General features: G+C 61.8%; 1 protein-coding gene across 1 annotated transcript; it reads left to right on the forward strand.

The window, feature by feature from the left end:
• Positions 1–19,346: 19,346 nt before the first annotated feature.
• OTOS (otospiralin) lies at positions 19,347–20,500 on the forward strand. Its single transcript, XM_069465455.1, has 3 exons — positions 19,347–19,407; positions 19,566–19,592; positions 20,316–20,500. The coding sequence occupies exons 1-3, from the start codon at positions 19,347–19,349 to the stop codon at positions 20,498–20,500; spliced, it is 273 nt and encodes a 90-aa protein (XP_069321556.1).
• The last annotated feature ends 834 nt before the right edge of the window (positions 20,501–21,334 follow it).

Consider the following 21,334-nt stretch of genomic DNA (forward strand, 5'->3'; position numbering starts at 1 on the left):
CCACAGCAGGTTTCTGTTAATCAACCTCCGTGCGTTTATTTGAAAAGGCATCTTTTCCCATCTCACTGCAGCTGTGGGGAGAGCCGTGTGGGGGAGACACACCTGAGGACAGGTAAGGCTCACCTCCGAGGCCACGGGTCTGATGTGGGTGCGGGCAGGGGGGGCTTGGGAAGAGCGGCAGGTGCCTCCAGAGCTGCCGGACAGAGCAGGGGGCGATTACAGGAATGTTCTGCCTCCCCCCACCCTGACCCGTGCCCAGGGCAGACCCCTTGGCAGGACGAGCCGGGGTGGGTCTGTGGGCTGGCCCTGGGGTGGGGGCAGCTGGGTAGGAAACGTGAGCTCTGGAAACACCCGGGGCAGGGAGAGAACTTCCCAGCCCTCCCCGCAGGCCAGGTGAGCCACTTCCTCCCTGCAGAGCAGGGACCCTGGACGGACGCCCGACTGCTGGGCCAGCGCGGGTGGGACGGCATGAAATAGAAATGGAAACAGAAACCATCGCCGTGGGAACGACACGGCACAGGAGTCTCTGCAGCTGTTCTGCCCGAGTGGCATTTCGGGCCCTGGGGACGAGGCCAGCCTGGGCTGTGACGCCGCCCACGTGGCGAGGAGGGACCGTCCGAAGTCGAATGGTCTCTCTTGTTCCAGAAAGCCGTGTGTGATCCTGCGCTGGTCAGGGCGTAATTCAGGTGAGAGCAGTAGTATTCCGAGCGCAGTCGCCCTGCCTCGGGGAGGACAGGCAGGCGGCAGGGTGACGGGTGGCGGGCGCAGCGTGTGCACAGCGATGACCGAGCTCTAAGCGGTGTTTCTCAGCGGCTGGGTTTGCAGCGCCTGCCTGCTGCCTGCGACTCCTCGCGCCCCCGGCCAGGGCTCCCACTCCCCGCCCCCCGCCCCCGGCCCCTGGCCCCTGGCCCCTCCAGTCTCCCTGTCCTCGTGCTGCTGCGAGGCACAGCCCTGCTGGGTGGGCCGACCCCCTGCTGCCCCTCGGCCCTCGGATTGGGGCGGGTTGGGGTGGAGGTGCCAGGACACCGGGACTGTCAGGGGGCTCCTGCGTCTCTGGGCCGAGGGGGCCATGGAAACGCCCAGGTGGGGACAGTGTGCAGGTGGTGATGCTGGGTGTGCCCCGCCGGAGCCAGACGCCGTGGGAGCCCAGGAGGCGCCCTGAGCTGGTGGGAGTGGGGGGCGGGGGGGGCCACAGAGGCGCCGTAGTAGCTGCTCCAGGAGACAAGCTGGACACCTTCTGGGCCGGGAACAGCAGCCAGACGTCCTACGGGGGGCGGGGGGGGGACAGCACATTTGGAAGGAGAATGCCTGGGGACTGAGGCGAGGGCTTGGTCACTTTCGGGCCACTTTCCCCTAATTGTCCCCCCCTTATAGGGGTGAAATTTTCTGGGACCCCTGTGGGGCAGCCCTGTTCAGGGGCCCTCTCCTTTCTCTGTGAAACCCAGGGGCCTCCCTGGGCCTCCCCTCCACGGGCCTTGTTCTAGAATTCTCTATGATGCAGAAGGTCACCAGTGGCTTCTACCCTTCCTGAGAGCAAGGCCCTGACTTGCAGCTGGAGACGTCCCAGAGGAGGGCCAGGCCTAGGCCCAGGAGGCCTCTCCTTAGAAGGGGGTGACAGTCCCAGTGTCTGGCCTTCCGCTGTGGTGACAATGCTGGGGACAGAGTGGAGGGCAGAGGGAGGCATTTCTGCTGCAAGTAGGCAACACCTGTGGGACCAGAAAGGCAGGCGTGTCATCGCCCACGCGGCACCAGGCCCAGCGTGGCTGAGCACCGGCACGTGAGGGGCCCACAGGCCCAGCTCCAACAATGGAGGCGCCTCCTCCTTCCTCACGGGGGGCTGGGGCCCCGTCTTCCACGCCCGCAGGCTCCCGGCCCCAGGGTGGGCGTGGGCTGCCCGTCCAGGGGTGTGCAGGACGGACCGACCGCTGGGCAAGAGCAGAGCAGAGACCCTCCCTGAAACAGCAGCTCCCTGCCCGGCGGCCTCCACGCCATGCCAGGCCACGGCAGGGCAGAACTGCAGAGCCGAGGTGGCCGGGACCTCTCGGACAGCAGCTCGCCAGGGTTGGGTCCTGGCGTGGGGCTGGGGGGCTTGGATCACAGCGGGGTGTAGTAAGTGCAGTTTTCTGTTGTGTTCCCAGGCTGAGGCCTAGAGTACGTGGGGGATAAACATGCACATGTGAATTATGGATGAGAGTTATACCTCGTGTTGTATACCAATTGTGAATTATATACATACGATTTATATATAAATTATACATCATATTTAGATATAAATGCAGAGTGTTTTATCCATATCTATGTCTCAAGTACTTATATATTGACATCCTTAAGTTGCTTTCTATTTTCACTCAATAATCAATGCTGAGACTCTTCCCATGCAGGACACGTGGATCTATCTAATTCTCCCGGATGGTTACATGGCTGGCCGTCTTGAGGGTGGTCGGTCACTTACGCATTCACTGCAGCTTGGGTGGGTATTTGGTTCACGTCCAATTCTCCACCATTGTCAAAAGTTCTGCTGTGATCACATCTTCTCTCCTTTTACCTACTGATATGTGAAATTAACAGACTTCCCAACCTGGAACCGTCCTTGCATTCCCAGCGTAACGCAGGGACGCTGTATTTCAAGGTACTAATACATTTTACTTCCAATATTTGAAGATGCTTGTACCAAAAGTCTGCAGTGTTTCTTTCGACGGAGGCGTGCCTGGCAGAGTTGAGTGGAGCGCCACGCCACGCTGGCCACAAACAAATGCGGCTTCTCTCTCTTGAGCCAGGCAGGTGCACACGTCGGTCCCCAGGAGGGAGAGAAGAGGAAACTTCCGCTCACGGCACCGTTGCCACGGCTTTTCTGCGTGTCTACTGCTGTGTCTGTCTTGCGATGGACGTGCTATGTTACATTTCATATGTTACGAATGATAATTTATAAAGTACTAATAGTCAATATCCGTATGTTACGGGTGCATGACTGAAAATGTCTGGAATCGCTGGTCCAGCCCATGGTCTACGTTTGTAAATATCTCCTGGGTACTTAACTGAGTGCATTTCTGTGTGTGTGAAACATATTAACACAAGATGTTTACGTCGCCTTAATTTTATTATGCTCATATTCTAGATTCTTAATCATTTTTTAATCTACTTGATCATGTAAGGACTGAAAGATGCCTTCCACTTTTATTGGATTTTTCTTTGCATGGTTTGCAGCTGTTTATGCAGTTTAATACCATTGGTTTGTTGCGTTTTGTTTGGGAATAATAGCTTTGAAGTGGACGGTAACCTTGATCATTACCAAGTGATCCTGTAGCTGGATGCTTTTTTTTTTTCTTTCAGTGCAAATTAGCCTGAAGTCCACGCCCGGCCCTGCCTTTCTGTGGGGCAGCCGCGGTTTGCGTTTGCTGCGCCTGGACGCTGGTCCACCGCGGTCCCTCCAGGGCTTTGTTTGGAACAACCTTGTCGCAGTCACTTGTTCGGATGCCACATGGAGAGCCTTCTTTTCGGGAGGTAAATTTGTCCCCTACAGGGATGAACATTTTTACTTTAAGAACCACTGGCAAAGTTCCTCCTGGGTGGGGACTATTTCTGTTCAGAGGACACCAGGATGAGTCCCTGGCCAGGGGGCAGAGGCCTGAGCTGGCTCTGTCACCCGGGCTGGCTCCCAAGCCACGGCCCCTCTCGCATGTCCTGGGCCCTGGGCCGGACTCCTGGGAGGGCGGGACTGGCCTGGCGTGTCCTCCCCTGATTGTCATCATTTTAGTGACTGCTCGGGGTGGTCCCTTTGGGTTTGTAGAGCCGGAGACCTTGTGTTCGTGTTGCTCACAGGGAAGAGGAGGTTACAGTTTGGCTGAAACAGCTCTTGTGCTCAGCTTTACTGGGGACTGTGTCCTCTTCCCATCTCCCTGTCCCTCTCTCTCTCTCTCTCTCTCTCTCTCTTCCTCTGCGCTCCCGCCCTCCCTCTCTCTTGCCCTCCCCCCCCCTCAGTCCACACCTTACACAAACACAGCTGAGCCCCGTTTTGCTGTGAGTAATAAACACCCCTCCTTCTGGAGAAGGGACTCCCTGTGAGGAGCTTCTGCTTCCTCCCTGCGGCCCCTCAGCACCCCCAGGGGTGGACCCTGCAAGCTCTACCTGTGGGGGAGGCAGGAGGTGGGCAGGACAGACAAAGGCTGAATTTCTGTTTGGGACACAGGTTTCTGGCACATGTGACCAAGTCAGGAGGAAAGGGAGGGGCCCCAGACGGTGGCGACTGTGGGTGAGGCTGGGAGGATTTAGGTTGGGGGTGGGCAGGGGGTGGGGACCAGGTGGGCTTGGGAGCCAGGACTGGCAGGTCGCAGCGAGGTGGGGAGGGGAGCAACCCTGGAGGGGCGCAACCCTGGAGGGGCCCAGGGCTCATGAGGCAGAGCCAGGCTGGGCCCTGGTGGCCGGTGCAGGTGGGCTTGCCCGGGGTGCAGGGGAGCTTGCCCGGGGGCGCAGGTGGGCTTGCCCGGGGGCGCAGGGGAGCTTGCCCGGGGGCGCAGGTGGGCTTGCCCGGGGTGCAGGGGAGCTTGCCCGGGGGCGCAGGTGGGCTTGCCCGGGGGTGCAGGGGAGCTTGCCCGGGGGCGCAGGTGGGCTTGCCCGGGGGTGCAGGGGAGCTTGCCCGGGGGCGCAGGTGGGCTTGCCTGGGGTGTCCTGACCCTCAGGCATGACGGAGCCCTGACCACACACACTCGGCCTCCCTGGCACTAGATGTAGACGAGTGAGAGCATCGACATTTCCACGGCCTCTTTTCCAGCTGCTGCTTAACTATTCGAGGCAAGTTCCATTAACAATAATCAAATTATCTTCTGCAGCTGGAAGAGGAGCCACCAGGTGAAACTGGAGCTTTGGCTTCTAGAGCTTCACACTGGAATGCTGGGAGGGAAGGGCTGCCAGTGTCTTCAGGGGAGCGAGGACTTTAAACGGCCCCAAGAGGCGCTGCGAGGGGCTGGAGCCGCCGTGACCGGCTGAGCAGTGGCCTGGATGGGCCCTGCGTGGAGAGTGTGGCGCTCACGCCCCTCGGCTGCCCCACCAGAAGACACCCCGCCAGGGCTCCCGGAGGCAACATGGCGGCAGGGGAGAGGGGGTTCTGCTGGCACCCAGAGGTCCTGGCTCCCGTGCAAGCCCATCCCGGGACCCAGGCTGCCCCGAGCCACCCGTGTGTGTCCCGCCACCCCAGCCACCACCTCCAGCACGGGGCAGGTCTACACCCATCTCCTGATCCCGTCCTTCCACGCTCTGCGACTTCCGGGTTCAGACTCTGAAGACGCAAGTCACCAACTTCGTCTTTACGGGCGGGGGAGCCGGGGGCTGAGGCCAGGCCGGGGCAGAGGCCGGGACAAAGCCAGGAGCGGGGAGGGAAGGACAAAGGACCGTAATCCTTGTGCTAATTAGAGCCAGTCGGCGCTTTAGCGGGGAATGGGGAGAGGCGTCCAAGGCAGGTTTCTGCTTGAGTTGTTGCCAATTTAATCTTTGTGTGACTGGCAGCAGCGCGAGGTGTGATTACTGAGATTCCTGACGTTTCTCCAGCTCTCACCCCTCCCACATCCCCCAGCATGTCCTTTCTCCTGGGGGCCCACGTGTCCTCAGGGCTCGCCTGGGACAGCAGGAGTCAGGGGAAGCTGACAGCTGTCCTGGACGACCAGCCACGCCAACACCCACCACGTGTCTCAGCTCTCAGGGGCTGCGCCTTGCCCCGGCTCCGGGCTCATCTGGGCCCCGGTGGACCCGCCCACAGCTCACACCCTCCTCTGCCCTTAGCACAGGGTCCCAGGAGGGCGGGGGGGTCCTTTCCCTGCCCGTGACCGCAGCACTTCGCCCTGCGCAGAGGAGGGGCCTGGTGAGTACCCACACGTGGCGGCCGTGGGCAGGAGGCTGCCTGGCCGATCTCAGTGCAGCCTCTGCCCTTACAGGGCCCACCTGTGCACCCGCGGCCCCCCTGCCCTTCCTCCACCCATTGGCTCAGCTGCCACCTCCTCCAGGAAGCTTCCAGACCCGAGTGCAGCCCAACACCCGCTCTGCACCCCCACAGCACCCTGGGGACTGTGCCTGTCCCATGACTCCTGTCCCAGACCCCGAGCTCCTCAGGGCAGCGGCAGGTCCCGGCCGTCTCGGTGGCTGTGGCCCTCGGCACCAACAGGCCAGGCCGGCCCAGTGAGAGCCTGAGCAGACTTTGCCTGACATGGGGCTGCCACGTGGATGCCAAGGAGACCCCGGGGCTTCTCCCCCAGCCCAGCGTGCTCTGGAAGGGCGAGGTGGACCCAGCGTCGCCAGAAGCATGGCCGGTCACAGCCGGTGGCTCTCCGGCTGCCAGCACAACTGAGGAAAATCTTATTTGGTGTCTGTGGGTCTCTTGTTATTCTAGATTCCAATTTAATAGCTCCTTTGAAAAACAGCTTTGTTGTTTTTATTTTTAAAATGATACTGTTCACTGCAACTTTTAAAAAGTCACAAATTCAGAATTTAATAAAAAATTAATAAAAAAGGAAAAAAGAATCATGTGAAGTCTTATCATCCAGAGGGGAGGGTCTGGTGTATTCCTTTCAATGTTCCTGCATTTTGTCAAGAATGGAGTCATATGATCAGCACCATTCTGTCAATTGCTGCTTGTGTTTACGCACAGAAATTATCCTGGACAACTTTCCACATTGACAGCATAGAGACAGCACCACACACACACACACACATGCACACGCACACACACACACATGCACACACACACATGCACACGCACACACGCGCGCACGCACATATCTCTCCATCCGCGGCAGGCGCTATGATAAATTATGGATGTGCAGTGGTTTATTTAATCAGCGACATTTTGATGGACACTTGGTTTGTGTCCAGTTATTTAGAATCAAAACCAGCGCTACAATGAGCATCTTTGTGTTCTGTGTGTGTTTCCGGAGAATAAAGTGGCAGTACTGGGTCGGAAGCCCACACACGTCAGCGTCTTCTGGGTGTCGGCGCGGCGCCTGTGTGTGAACGGTTTGCGCCCAGGTGCCATCCCCAGCGCCCGGGCACGCACGGGCTCGCCCAGACTGTGACTGAACGCCCCGTGGGGGCTGGAAGCGGCGCCGGAGGCAGCCCCTGCTCCCCTGAGCTGCGGCTGGACACAGAGCAGGCCGCTGAGCTGCAGGGATGCTCAGCAGGGTGTAGACAGCTTAGAAACAGGATCCGCATCGCCTTCCCACGGTTCCGGGGGCCACAAGTCTGAAATCAAGGTGCCACTGGGGCCCTGCTCCTCCCCAGGCTTCCGTGGCTTGTGGCCACAGCACTCCAGACTCGGCCTACGTCTTCATGTGGCCTCTCCCCTGTGTCACCCTCCTTCTTATAAGGACATTTGCCGTTGGATTTAGGGACCTCCCAAAACCTAAGATGATTTCATCCCGAGATCCTTGACTAATTGCATCTGCAAAGACCCCATTTCCAAATAAGGTCCCATTCCGAGGTTCTGGTGGACGCGACTGTTTAACCCACCAGGTGTGCCACCTGCCGCCGGAGCGTCCGGGCAGGAGGCCGTGGCTGGACGAGGGGACGGGGCCCTGCCCCCGCTCTCGGCAACGCTTGAGGGAGCAGCACACGGTGAGAGTTTCCTCCTCCATCAGAGATATACTTAAAACAGGAAATTGGGGGCACACGAATAACTTCCAAAATTTATCAAATTAATAGGCACCTGGCAGCCGAGCCTGCAAAAAAATTCATTTCAAATCCCCTAAATCTCAACTGCCACATTCGGTGAGTTTCCAGGCCAAACGCTGAACGTTAATGCCGTTTCCAGGATTTGCAATCCGATCTTAATTAAATCTGCACCGCACTGAATTGCTTTAACTGTGATTTTCCAGCGGAAGGTATCGTGGGAAATGTCCTCTCCCCCCTTATTTTAATCAGATTTCATAATTGTCGGGTGGACGTGTGGCGGAAAGTCTGTGGGTTCAGTCGGTGGGAGGAGACGGGGCTCCCCGAGTCTCTTCTCCTGCTCCCTCTTTAATAAGCTTGATTCCTCCCGCAGGTTAAAAAGTCAGTAACGAGCCGTGGTGAGGGCGAAGACATTTTCAGTGCGTACAACGGCCAAGGCTGCATCAGCCCAACCGAAGACAAGAGCTGGATGCCGAGACGGGAAAGTGGGGAGACCTCCAGAGAGCAGGTGCGGCGGCAGGGGGGTTGCGGGGCGAGCGCCGTCTCTCTGGTGCTCAGGGGGCTGCAGACTCGGGAACTGCCGCCCTGCCGGGCTCAGACCCCTTCACTGACCACCGTCCTCCCGGCTGCAGGGCCTGCGGCTGCCACCCACAGCCGCCCTGCTCCGGGAGCTGCCAGCACTTGGGCTCCACCTACGAAGGGACCCAGTCGGGGCAGCTCCCGCAATGGAGCGGTCACCCCAGATGGCCTTTGTGACCAGGCAGCTCTGTGCAAGAAATGCATCCTCCACAGCTCACAAGCCCCCTGGTACCGGAATGTTCTGTGGTGCCACGGAGGGGCTCTGCCTCTGGGGACGTGGGCAGAAGGGACGCAGGGCTCCCCACCCGTGACTCCCAGCCAAGGCCTCCGACTTCCTTCCCAGATTCATCTCCGGGCCAGGGTGCCCTGGGGAGGGGCTGTCCCCAGCAGAATGGTTTCCAGGCTCACGTCCCTCTTGGCAGCCAGGCAGAAGGTGTGACGTTTTCAATTTTCTTTTTAATCAGGGCGGCATCCGCGCAGGAATACCTGCCAGGTGGTTCTGGAGAGCACTTGACAAGTCCGAGGTCCTGGGGAGACTTGATTAAACCCGTGACAACAGGACGAGGCCAGCAGCTGTCGGCCCACGGGCAGCCGCTCCCTGTCCAGGAAAGGTCCAGCGCACGAGTCCAGCCCACGGGGCCACATCTGTCCTTCCTGCGCCCCTTCCTCCCTCTCCACCCCCCACTGTCCCCGCCACCCCGGGGCCCTGCATCCCGGCCCCACCAGCTCCAGGCCGGGCTGCTGCTTCCTCCACATCCTCCGGTTTGGAGAGTGTCTCCGCTCAGGTCACCTCTGAGGCCCAAGGCGTGCGCAGGGTACGTGTTTGGGGCTCTGGCTGGTGGGCCAAGGCAGATTGAGAATGGCCCGGAATGCAGGGGCAGAGGGTGGTGGCCCCAGGTGCGCTGGCGGGAGAGGAGGAGGGGTGCGTGGAGAGGGTGGCCGGGCAGGATGGGGATACGGGGGCCGGGCATGCAGCGGGAAGCCCAGGTTGGCTCACGCGTCGCAGCAACTCGCCGCGCATTTGCCCACTCGGGGGTGCAGCCGGGGAGACGACAGGGACTCAAACCTGTAAAGGGGACAGGTGAGTCCCTGTCTTTGCCATAGCAGCCCCAGGACGCCAACCCGGATGCGTTCCTCGGTGGCCTAGCCTGGTGTTCAGGGAACATAGGTGGGGAGGGGACCTCTCCCTCTGATGGGCCCATCTGGGGGACAGGGTCCCTAGTGGGCACCCAGCCGTAATGTGGTGGGCAACAGCAGAGGGAACAGCTGGGCAAAGACCTGCGGCAGGAAAGGACTCGGGTGTCTGAGGGCAAGGAGGGCCGGGGGCTGGGAGGCCCGAGAGGGGCAGGACAGAGGTCTGGGCTCGTCCCAGGCCGTCAGGGGCCGTGCGGGTGCTCAGGGCGGGCAGGAGTGTTTGTAGAAGGCTGCTGGGTATGGAACTGAGCGGTGACCTGTGGTCAGAGTGCAGAGGGAGGGGAGGGCGCCGGGCAGGCTGGGCAGGGAGAGCAGGGCGGCCACGGCAGGGACATCTGGAGGCAGGACTGCCCGACTCCGTTCACTGGGAGCCTCTGTGGGAAGCCTTCTCTGGGTCTCCCACCCCCGTGACCCCACGTCACTTTCGAACTCTGCATTCTTTTGCATCTGGAACCCTCCAGGCTTATTCAGCTCAAGATGCGCCAAGATGTGCAGTCGGTGGGGACACACGACCTCACGCCCGACGTCCTTGCCTTTGCAGGAGGGCTTGGTGCCAAGCTCTGCCGGCAAACACCAGGGATTCGGTTTTTCCCACCGCTCGTTTTTGAAGAAAGGAGAAGAAAGTGTGTGGAGAGTGTCCAGGTGTGCTCCCAGCCCGCGGCAGGAGGAGGCCCGTGCGGGGCACTGACGGGAACCGCGGGCTCCGCCCCAAACCACGTCGCAGAGCGGCTGAGTGGGCTTCCCCTCCCCACCCACGTCCCTCCGGCACCACGTGCCACGGAGCACCTTCGTGATAGGACGTGGCCCTCTGCACCGCCCCCGGCCGGCCAGCATGCTGGGGCCACAGCACGGTCCTCGAAGCTCACGCTGACTCGGCTCTGCCCAGAGGGGACTACAAACCCCATCAACGTGTCCCGCCACGTCCGACAGAGGTCTGCACACTCCCAGATGCCCACGGCCAGCCCACCACACCAGACACGGGGGGTGGCAGAGAAAGGCAACGGGCTTCACTGGTTGCCCCTCAAATGTCAGGGTTTGGTTTTATTGCTTTTTGTTTTGTTTTGCAAAATTTACAAACCACTGACTGTGGGAACACACCGCTGGGCTTTCCAGAGCTGGGGAGGCCCCAGGGCTGAGGCTTAGGCTTCGTCTGCCTCCCCCGCAAGCCCATGGGGGGGCGGTCGTCTAGAAGCAAAACCTCGAATACGAGACGCATTTTGAGATGTTTACAGCATCGTTGCTGAGGGCGTCAAGGTCCTAGAGGTCACCTGGGCGTGCTCCCCCGGGACTGGCTGGGGAGGGTGCGCACAGCCGAGCACAGTCTCAGCCCGGAGTTTGCCCTGCGGAGTGAGCCTGCCGGAGACCTTCCTGGTTGTCCTGACTGAGGAGCGGTCCTGGCATGTGGTGGCGGGGGGTGGGTGGGTGGGAGAGAAGCTTCTGGACATCCGTCAACGCCCAGGACGGTGCCGCCACAGGGCACTATCCCCCCGAATGCTGCGTGCGGAGGCTGAGAAACCCTGCCCCAAGGTGTCGCCAGCTGTCAGAAAGGTCAGAAGACAAAATCACAGCAAATCCAGCACAGATCTAATTGGCTTCTATTCGTGGTCACGAATCGGGGCAGCCGCCCGTCTGCAGCGTGGGCCGGGCGTTCCCACCCGGCACGAGCAGGGGGTTCCGTACGGTGGGAACGGGGCCGGGACAGTGGAGAAAAGCTGATTGGCTCCTGTCGGCTGAGTTCAGGTTGCTTTTCTTGGAAGGGTTAATGCAGGGGGACTTTCTTACCACGCGGACTCGGGTGGGCTGGAACCTTCTGTGTTCAGGAGTAACTGGTCCATGTGGGGGTCTCTCTGCTTCCTCAGCGTTGCGGCTTGATGACTCGGCTCTTAGCACGAGGCCTCCACTGTGGTGTGATCGGGTCCCTGGGGGCCCAGGGCAGGGGCTCCCACAATTGCTGTTCAGCAGGAAGAGTGGGTGGGGCCGATACACACAGACCGGGCAGGGGCTAAAATGCATCGTTGCATGAGACAGCGAGTTGGGGACCAGCGTGTGGTCTCAGGTGTTCACGCAGCAAAGAGCGCAGCTGCCCTTGGCACCTACAATGCTCCAGTGGGCCTGGGAGAGGGTCTGGCCACACTGGGCCACACACCGTGGGTTTGCTCCGAGAGGGGAGTTGGGGGGAGGTGGTTTTTTCTTTTTTCTTCTTAAAAAAAGATCTCTCCATCTTCGATGTGGGCACACTGGCCTGCTTATGGGGGAGGGGGTGACGGTTCTGTTTCAAGGCCAGTGGGCTGCAGAGCTGTCCCAGCCAGCCCAGGGCACAGATGTAGCACAAGGTTCAAAGGGCGTCTCCATCCCTTTAATTCCGAGCTGCGACTCCCGCCCGTGGGCTCACAGTACCTGCTTCCTGAATCACCGAATCTGGGACAAGCGGCTGGAGGTGAACGGCAACCTGCCCTTTCATCTCCCTCCCGTTTCCAACCACACCTGGGGGAGGGGGCCAAAGGGTTGGGGGAGGAGAGCAGGGGGCGTGTGCGGGGAGCACTGGGCTGGTGCCGGCCCCCACAGAGGTCCTCAAAGGCCGGAGCGCCCAGGGCCCCAGGGCGGCGTGACAGCCACGCTGCCCGGATGCCTCAGCCAGGCTGAGAAACACGCTGAGCCCTGGTTCCCATAAATTCGGCTTTTATGTGGCAGTGAATAGGGTGAACAATGGGTCTATTTCAGGCTGAGAGAACTGGCTCAGCCTGGTCCCTCCTGCAATTAGGGGCTCAGCATGGCAGGGCTCCGGGATCCCCGGCCTGCCTGGGAGCCTCAGAAATGCCAGTGCCCGCTTGGGTTTGGGGGAGGAGATGCCACCGGCCCCGGGGGGCCTTTGCCAGCCAGACCCCTCCCCGGCCACGGAAGAAGTTCCGTGGCATTCCGAGCTGCCTGCAACCTTGACAGGGGTGGGGCTCATCAGCCCATCCCTGTGGGCACAGAGTTGGCCCTCGGCCTTGGTCACGTCCCCTAGCTTCCCTCAGGGAAGGGACAGGGCCCCCCACCACGGCCCCTCTCACACCGCGCTCGCTCTGTTCAAATCCTCCCACCCCTGCAGACTTCGGGGGCATCACTCCAAGTGAGGACTTCGGGGGCACTTGCAGAGGGGTCCTGGCCCCAGCCTGCTCTCCCCGAGCCGCAGCCTTGCTGGCCCGGTGCCCCCACACCCCCGCCCATGTGCTCCTGTGGATAAACCTGGGGACAAACGCTGGCTGCCGTCCTGCCCTCCCCAGGTCCCGGCCACACCTGCTGGGAGCAAACGCTCACTTCCGGTGCTGTTCTCTGGTCGCCACCTGCACACGGTGTCTCCCCGGGATGTGTTTATCGCGGTGGTTAGTTTTGTGTGTCCCCTGGACCGGCACGTGGTACCCCGGTGTCTGGTCAAAGCCCAGGCTAGATGTCCACGTGAAAGCGTTTGCGGGTGAGATGAACATTCGAATCAGAGGACGCTGAGTAAACAGGTCTCCCTCCATGTGTGAGTGGCCCTGCTCAGCCAGCTGGTGGCCTTACGACCAAGTCCCCAAAGAAGGAATCCTGCCTCCTCGCCGTCCTCCAGCTCAGGGTCGCAACCTCAGCTCTTGCCTGGTGTGCAGCAGCCCACCTGCCTCGCGGATCTCAGACCTGCCTGCCCCACAGTCTCGGGAACTAATCCCTTCAGAGTCTCTCTCCCCTCTGTCCACACACACACACACACACACACATGCACCCTAATGGCTCTATTTCCCTGGAGAACCCTGACCAATCCGTGTCCCTGGCAATGGAGCCTCCACAAGGTCCCCGGTGACCTCGGGCTCCTGTCCACACCCTGTGTGACCCTGTCCCCTTGATCAGGGGCCTGGAGAGGGTCTGGTGTGTGGGGTGTGCAGACGTGATGGGCACGCAAGGCTTTCCTCTCGCTCCGCCTCTCGCTGTCTCTAGAGTCAGAACGCTCGTGCCGAGGGCGCCGGTGGCTGCGGTGGCACTGCCCTGCAGAGAAGCCCCGTGGCACGGGGGCCGTCAGCACCTCATCAGCCACCACAGCTGCGTCCTGACACAGCCACTGAGCGAGTGTGCCCTTCCCCGGCCGGGCCTCAGGTGACTGCACCCAGCCAACACCCGTGAGATCCTTACATTTTGACCGGCCCCTAATTCCCTTGTTTCAGAAGCTGCTTCTGTTGTGACATCGTGTCTTGTTTCATGGGCCCAACATCCACGTGACCCTGCTCATGTCGCTGTGCTGTGAGCTGCTCTCCCTGCCCCCGCGCTGAGGCAGTCACGGGACGCCGAGTGCCAGGAGCTTCCTGGACGTGGTCCTGTCGTTTGGCCCTTTTCTCGGACAAGGACCTGGGCGTGGAGAGGGCGCTGCCCTGCCCAGTCCCACAGCCCGACTCACGGGTCCTTTCCGAGCCTGGGCTGCCACCACTGGCCGTCCTGCCCCAGGCGGGGCCACCCCCAGGGACCGAGCCCCTGGCTCCCTGCACGTCCCCCGATGTCTCTCGCACCCCTGGTTGGTGGGGTGGGTGAAGCGTTGCGTTTCTCCCCGGCGAGGGTCCTCGGAGCTCCTCTGTCCCGAGGCCCCCACCCCAGCCCACCGGGCACACGTCCTCCCGCCAGGTGGGCTCGGTGCAGGCCTGAGCCGGGCACCCTGGGAGTGTCCCGGGCCTCCGGGAGCTGGGAACGATCCTGTCGGGAGCATCGGTGCTGGGAGGGACCTGCCGCGTCCCTTCCCCATGTGCCCTCGCACGGCGTCGTCACTCTTGGGGGGTGGAGAGCTGCACGTGGTGAGGCTCTGATGACGAGGAAGCCGATGTCCGTGGGAGGCTCCTGTGAGCCAGGGAACCCTCCCCTTCAGTCCCCTTCACAGCCTTGGGTCACCCCACTTTACAGATGGGGAAACTGAGGTGTGAAGTAACTTGCACAGGGTCCCACAGCTAATGAGGGGCAGAGCAGAAGCCAAGATGCCCTCTCTAGGTGAGATCCCCGGGGCCTGAGACCAACCCCGGGCTGGAGACGCAGAGCTGGAAGGAGCCGGCCGGGCGGGGGTGGGGGGGTGGGGGGCGGCTGTGCCTCGGCCAAGGCCCCGCCCAAGGATCCTGGCGCCTCCGTGTTCTTGACACTCGCCCTAGGCGGGCAGGGGCGATGCAGCCTGGGTGGGGATGAGCCTGGTCACTTGTCACCTGCCTGCTGCACCCCAGAAGCTGGCAAGGACCCCACAATGAAATGGGGACCCCGAGATCCAGAGACAGCCTGGAAAGTAGCAGGCTGACGTTTCCTTGGGGAGTAAGTGACCCAGCGGGAGGGGCCTGGGCGGGCTGGGTCAGAGGGCAGGGTACACCTCCCAGAGGAGGGACACAGCTGGGGTCCCCCGGAGTTCTCACCCCACAGGGCTTCCCACTCCTCTGAGCCTCCGTTTCCGTCTGCGAAGTGGAACAGTCTGCACAGGGACCCGGGCGACGCAGCCGCACCTGTCTCTGAGGTCCTCCCGCAGGGACCCGGGGACACCTTCCGCGCCCCGAGATGCGCCCCGCGCATGCGCCCCTTGGGAGCCTCGCAGCCCCGCCCCCAGCCTCACCCGCCGGCTGGACACCTGTGCCGCGCGCTGACTGCGCAGGGCTGCCCTCTCCTGGTGCCTGCGCGCCACTGCGCTTCGGCCCCCGTTCCGGGGTTACTGTTTCCCCAAACCCCAGATGATCAGAACCTGGAAAGACCTTAGCAGGGGTCTGGCCCGGCCGCCCTTCCCGGGGAAGGTGGAGGGGAGGGGCGGAGAAGGTCTCATTCGGTCCAGGTGTCCGACCGACTAGAAGTCCAGAGGCGGAAGTGCAGACCACCAAACTGGAGGGAAGGGTCTGGAAGGGCTGTGTGTGGGCGTGGCTTTCTTGGTTAACAGCGGAAGTCCTAGCACGCGGGAACTCTGGGCGCTGGAGATGGTCCGTCCGGTGTCCAGGTGGTGGTGAGCAGGTGCACAGGTGAAAATTCAGTGTGCTGAGCGCCAAGACGGGTGTGCTTTTCTGTGCAGTGTACCTCGGTGAAGCAACACAGTAAAAGCTTTCAGTCGCTGACTTTACAATGCCCCCATCAGTCTGTGTCAGCCCCCGTGGGCAGGACGGGCCCACCTCCCTTCCTGGCCGAGGAGGGCTCCAAGCCCCTGCCTGGCCCCAGGGCCCCTGCTGCTTCCTGAGACCCCCACACTCCACCCCAGCCAGCCCTGCCGGAGAGTTCCAGGACCCCCTCCAACCCGGCAAAGAGCCAAACCATGCGCCACACCCCGCCCCTCCCCACTCTACTTCTGGGAACATGGTGGGATGAGGAATTTGGGGCCCAAAGGAGTGGCTAAAAGGCTGGGTGAGCGTTACATAGATTCCCTAGCGTGGGCCTCTAGCGGGTGTGGGGGCCAGGGGAGTCAGAGCCTGCGGACAGGCCTCTGCCAGCCCCTTTCCAGCGAGCAGGGTCTCGTGTCACCAAGTTGGGTCACCTCCACTGCAGTCCCTGACTCCGTGTCTCCAGGTGTCCTGGCCCAACTGGGATCCATGTCAGTGGCTTCAGGAGGGCACAGCGAGAGCCAGATGGGCCACTGTGTGGGCGTGGGCAGGGGTGGGTGTCCCGTGGCTGGGTGGGCCCAGGTCTGACACCAGCCCTTCCGCAGCTGTGACCCCAGGGAGTCTTTCTCCATGAGGGAAATAAGTGCGGGGAGAAAAGGAGGCCACCAAGGACACATCAGTGTGGGGTGTGTGATGTGCATGTCTCTCTTGGGGATCCAAGTGCCCATTTGTGTCCCCATCCCTAGCCCCAAGCCCCAGAGAAGGGGACTCTGCCAGCAGTGGTCTGCCTGCCCCTCTGGCCCGTTGACGAGCCCAGCCCAGGCCAGCTCAGACAGCCTGCGTCCCTGGGTGGGTGTCCCAGGCCAGGGGCCTTGGTGACCTGGGGACTTCAGGGCTACAGCCTGTGGCTGGTCCTGTGTGATGACCTGATGGCTGCAGGGGGTGGCATTTCACAGACGACCCTTGCAAGCGTGGAGAGTTGCCTGCCCTGCCCCGTGGGCTGGGGCCACGCTGGTGGTCAGGGCTGGAACCCCTTCTTGCTGCAGGAAGCCTCGGCCCTTGGCCAGACCTGGGCAGGGGGCCACGGGCCAGGTGGGGCCGCATGACTCTGTCCTGCACACGGTTGCCCGATTTAACAGATGAAAACAGGTTAAATTGGCATTTCAGCTACACACGGAATAACTTTTAGTATAAACATATCCCTGGCAATATTTGGGACACACTTACACTAAAAAGCAGTCATTGATTATCTGAAATTGACATCTAGCTGAGCATCCTGCATTTTTTTCAGGCCAGCTGGGGTCCCAGGGTCCCCAGAGCCCCAGTCCCACCGCAGCCCAGGCCGGGCTCCCCTTTGTTTCTGGAGAGGCCCTGTCACGGGCAGAAATCTCCACGGTCACTTAAGGGAAGGAAGGAGATCGTGGAACGAGAAGAAACATACAGGCCTTAAACATTGCGCCTCTCGTGTACACAAACGCACCTTCTCGGGCAGCCTCGTGACGTGGGCAGGGACTTTGCCTTGACCGTGTACCGGCATAAACCGCACCCTGGGAGGCCCCACTGTGCAGAGTCCCCTGAGATCCTAAGAGCGGAGTGCCTGGAGCCTGCCCTCAGAGGCACACCTCCGTCACCCCAGCTTGGGGTCCTGGAAGGGAGCGGGGAGGACGCCCGTGCCCTGCAGCCTGAGGCTGGGTCCTGCTGGGTTTCCGATGTCGGCTCCAGGCTTCTAAGTTGTCACGACAACATCCAAGCTGACAGTTTTTGCCATTTTCACCTTACGCAGGCCTTTCCCAGTTAACCTCGTTTTCTCCCCCCAAAGCCCTTTTTTTTCATGTTCATTAGAATTCAGGGTATTTAATTAAGTTCTTTTATTAAAATAAAGAATGATAGAACCTGTGGCTTGTCCCTCACCTTGCTCCTCCGCATCCAGGCTCCGCCGCGGGCTGCATGGAGGAAGGACAGCAGCCGAGGAGCCCTCAGGCAAAGTGAAGTTTGTTAGGGTCACATCCTTGTGACGGCCAGGACAGCAGGGTGGCCGTCTGCAGGGGACTCTGGGCTCTAACACTAACCAGTCGGGTGAACCGGGCGACACACCAGGGCAGGCTTGGACAGGAAGCGTCCAGAACACAGCCGGGCATGAGGGCGGTGTCCCCTGCTGGGACCGGGGACACAGGACAGTGTGATGGGGGTTGGGGGCGGGGCAGGTGCTGACCCTGGTGCGGGCTCAGGTGCGGCGGGCCCAGCCTCCCGTGGACAGGTGGACGGGCCTTCGGCTCCCGCAGTGCTGCGCGCCGGGCGGCAGGGGGCGCCGGAGACCAGCCAGTCGGCCCGCCGGGGTCTGAGTCAGTCCCGCCCGCCCGGGTCGCCTGGGTCCGAGAACCGTCCTGAGCGAGCAAATTGTCCCTTCCAGAGGACCCGTCCGGGCCCTGCCCGCTGCCGGCTGGGCTCAGCCCCGGGTGGACACTGCGCTGGGTCCTGATGGGTCTCGGCCTTGGGCCACCGTGCACTGGGTCCTGCGGCCTTTGCAGGGAGTCACCGGCCTGGGGTGGTCTCGGGGCCCCAGACACAACCGCCCGACAGAATCCATTGCCCCCGTAGCCACGGCCCAGAGTTCTGAAAACGCAGCCCGAAGCCTGACCCGGGAGGTGGCTGCTTCACCTCATGAGCTGAATCCAGGACCTCATGGGGACCGTGTGAGATGAGGGCACTTGCGGGGAAAGTGAGTCCTTATGCTCTGGGTGGGGACGTGTGGGCAGCTGCGATGAAGGTGGGGAACCGCGGGACACAGGGGCGAGGAGGTTCCCAGCGTCCTTGAAATGCCCCAAGGTGGCCAGGAACAATGTGGACAGGCTGAGCCCAGTGGGGCGAGGGGACCCCAAGGGGCAGGGCCACGAGGCTGCCCTCACTGGGGAGACAAGGTGCACGGGGACGTCGTGGTCAGTGGGGCCGTGGCGTAACGAGAGTGGCCCGACCCGCAGGGACCCTCGGTGCTGGTTGCTGGGGTCCCCGGGGCTGGGACTGTCTCCTTCCCAACCACGGGCTTATGCGCAGTAAAGGCAGGAAAGTTCCGGTCTGAGGACACGAGTCCAGCTTGACCCCACACTTCCTGCCTGTGACCTTGCTCAACGTGAGCCCTGAGGCAGGAGCCCCCGACCGGGCTGGGGGCTTCCGAGGGTCTCCTCCTGGGTGGGCAGCTCTGGATTCCTCGGCCCCTCCTCACGGGGGCGGAAACCCAGCCAGACCCAACACTGCGCAGAGCGTCTCTCCTTGGGGAGAGGAAATTGGGTTTATTTCAAGTACTGACATTGAATTCAGTCCTAAAAATTTTAAAAATGGTCTGTGCAAAGATGTTTTTCTCTCCGTTTGATCCTTGGATACATTCCCAAAAGTTGCTCCCTGACTCTGCCTGCCAGCGGGTGACAGAGGCCCTCAGTCCCCTGCGGGGGATGAAATATTCAGGCTGACAGTTCAGGCAGGTGACACTTCCTGCCTGTCTCCAGCCCTTTTGTATAAAGAGCCCCGGAGCCGGCAGCAGACCGTCCGGGCTGTGGCTGGGCTGAGCGGACAGGCCGCAAGGTAACCTTGGGAGGGCTCGGACTGCACCCTCGGCCAGCTGGGGCTGGGGGGTGAGCGCGACTTCTTAAATAGTGAAAATTAAATCAGGCCAACCGAGGCAGGGATTTCACCTCCGAATAATGGCCTAACTGCTGACGTTGAAATTGCTTGAAAACACTAAGAAATTGTCTTTCTACCAGCACTGTTGGCCCCAGTGCTGCCCACGCTGGGGCTGGAGGAGGCAGCGGCCCCGACAGGTGGGTGTCTCTCCTCCCGCTGCAGGGGGACCTGCGAGAGCCGACCAGACGCCTGGGGAAGATGCTCGTCTGTGCGGTGCCGCCGGGGCTGGTCCTCTGCCTCCTGCTGGGGCCTCTCGCAGGTGAGGGCCACGAGCCGTGACCTCCAGCAGCCCTCCTGTGCCCTCCCTGCCACAAGCCCTGCAGTGGGTGTGGGGCGGGCTGGGAGTGCCCTGCTGTCCGCCCTGCCTTTCCCGGGAGCGTGGGCTGCCTGGGTGATGTCCCGTCTCTTCGCTTGCAGGGGCCAAGCCTGTGCAGGAGGAGGGAGGTACTGTGCTGCGGCTTCTTTCCTTTCATGTGTGGCAGTGACCGGTGCTCTGGGTGCGGTGGGGAAGAAGAGGTTTCGGGGAGGGCAGTGGCTTCTCCTCCCAGGCAGACACGTGGAGAGCCGGGCTCAGCGCAGGCCTGAGCACACAGCAGTTGGCCCTTGGCCAGCCTGGAGCTGCGCAGGCACAAGGACTCCGAGCCTCCGGGCCTGGGCCCTGCCCTCCAGCAACCTGGGAACACCCTGGGCAGGCAGCCAGGGCCCCTGCCCACCCCTGGCCTTCCCACCTCAGGCCTGGCTCCAGCCCCCAGGCCCTCCCCCCTGGGTCCTAACTCAATCCAGAACTGTCAGGGCTGTCCTCACCTGCACTCCAGGACCCGGGGGCTGTGCTCACCTTTGAAATCCCGCCAGGACACTGCCAGGGCCCCTGCACCCCCAACCCCAGCTCTCTGCCTGCTCAGGACCCTCCAGACTAGAACAGGCCCCATCCTTCCCCTCCTCCTCCTCCTCCTCTTCCTCTTCCTTGTCCCCCAGGTCAGGTGTCCCTAAGGGCCTAGGTCATCGCCCCACCCATGTCAGGGACAGCCCAGGCTCCGGCCCTGAGCCGGAAGGTTCCATCAGTGCAGGCACAGTTGGGCACCATCCACGTGCCCTGAGGCCTCCATGGACCCGACTCCGGGCAGGACAGTGGGGACAGCCCTGAGGCAGGCGCTGTGTGTCTTCCAGACCCCTATGCGGAGCTGCCGGCCATGCCCTACTGGCCTTTCTCCACCTCTGACTTCTGGAACTACGTGGAATACTTCCAGACACTAGGGGCCTACCCCCAGCTGCAGGACATGGCCCGCACCTTCTTCGCTCACTTCCCCCTGGGGACCACCCTGGGCTTCCACGTCCCCTATCAGGAGGACTGAGCAGCATCCAGCCTGGGGCCAGCCGCCCCCCTCCAGGCTGGGCTTGGCCAGGCCTCGGCGTAGATCTGGGGTCATCCGGGAGCCACGGCCCTGTGGGGGCGTTGGGGGGGCTGGCCTCACACTCAATAAACTCCTGATGGAAGATGAACAACAAACGCCTGTGGGTTGTCTTTCGAGAAGCAGCTGCACTTGGGTCCCATTTACTTCACCTGACAAATTAACCCAGTTGTATTTTGATTACTAGTGAGCACTTCCTCCATAAATACCTACACGTTTCTGTCTACACGCGTGTCAGCAGGGCACGCTCACAGGCTTAGGACTGGTGCTTCATGAGTTGCTCTCTCCGCCTAACTCTCACCATGGCCTGGGCGGCTGCAGTTCCCGCAGATTATGGGTGGGGAAACTGAGGCAGAGACGCAGGTCGCTGCCTGACTTAAGGTCCCGCAGCTGAGTAGAGGGAACCAGACCCCAGTCCAGGCGGCCCCTGCCTGGCCCCTGACCTGGGCAGCAGCAAACCCGCAGTGCCCACGCCGAGGCGGGGTGGCCACGCCTCACGACACGGCACGTCCCAGAGCGGTGCGCACAGGAATGACAGGCTGTCTGTGCGGGAGCGTCAGGGCCCGGGGGGCTTGGGGCGCTTGGTCTTCCCGGAGAAGGCTCCGGGCTCCGGGCTGCCGGAAGGAAGGGGGCTTCCCTGGGCACTCTGGGGGGGGGTAGGCAGCGTGGACAGAGTCTCAGGGACGGGCCTCCAGCAGTGGGACAGCGACTGCACAGCCAGTGACCCCCCAGCCCCCAGAAGTGTGCAAGTGGACACTGGAGCCCTCAGCTCCGCCC

This window comes from Eulemur rufifrons, chromosome 1, assembly GCF_041146395.1.
Source record: "Eulemur rufifrons isolate Redbay chromosome 1, OSU_ERuf_1, whole genome shotgun sequence".
In the NCBI taxonomy this organism is placed as follows: domain Eukaryota; kingdom Metazoa; phylum Chordata; class Mammalia; order Primates; family Lemuridae; genus Eulemur; species Eulemur rufifrons.

Bases quoted from the DNA above. Each gene is read 5' to 3' on its own strand.
- OTOS (XM_069465455.1), top strand. From the start codon at position 19,347: ATGCTCGTCTGTGCGGTGCCGCCGGGGCTGGTCCTCTGCCTCCTGCTG. The intron at 19,408-19,565 runs GTGAGGGCCACG...CTTCGCTTGCAG, and splicing joins CCTGCTGGGGCCTCTCGCAG to GGGCCAAGCCTGTGCAGGAG. The intron at 19,593-20,315 runs GTACTGTGCTGC...TGTGTCTTCCAG, and splicing joins GCCTGTGCAGGAGGAGGGAG to ACCCCTATGCGGAGCTGCCG.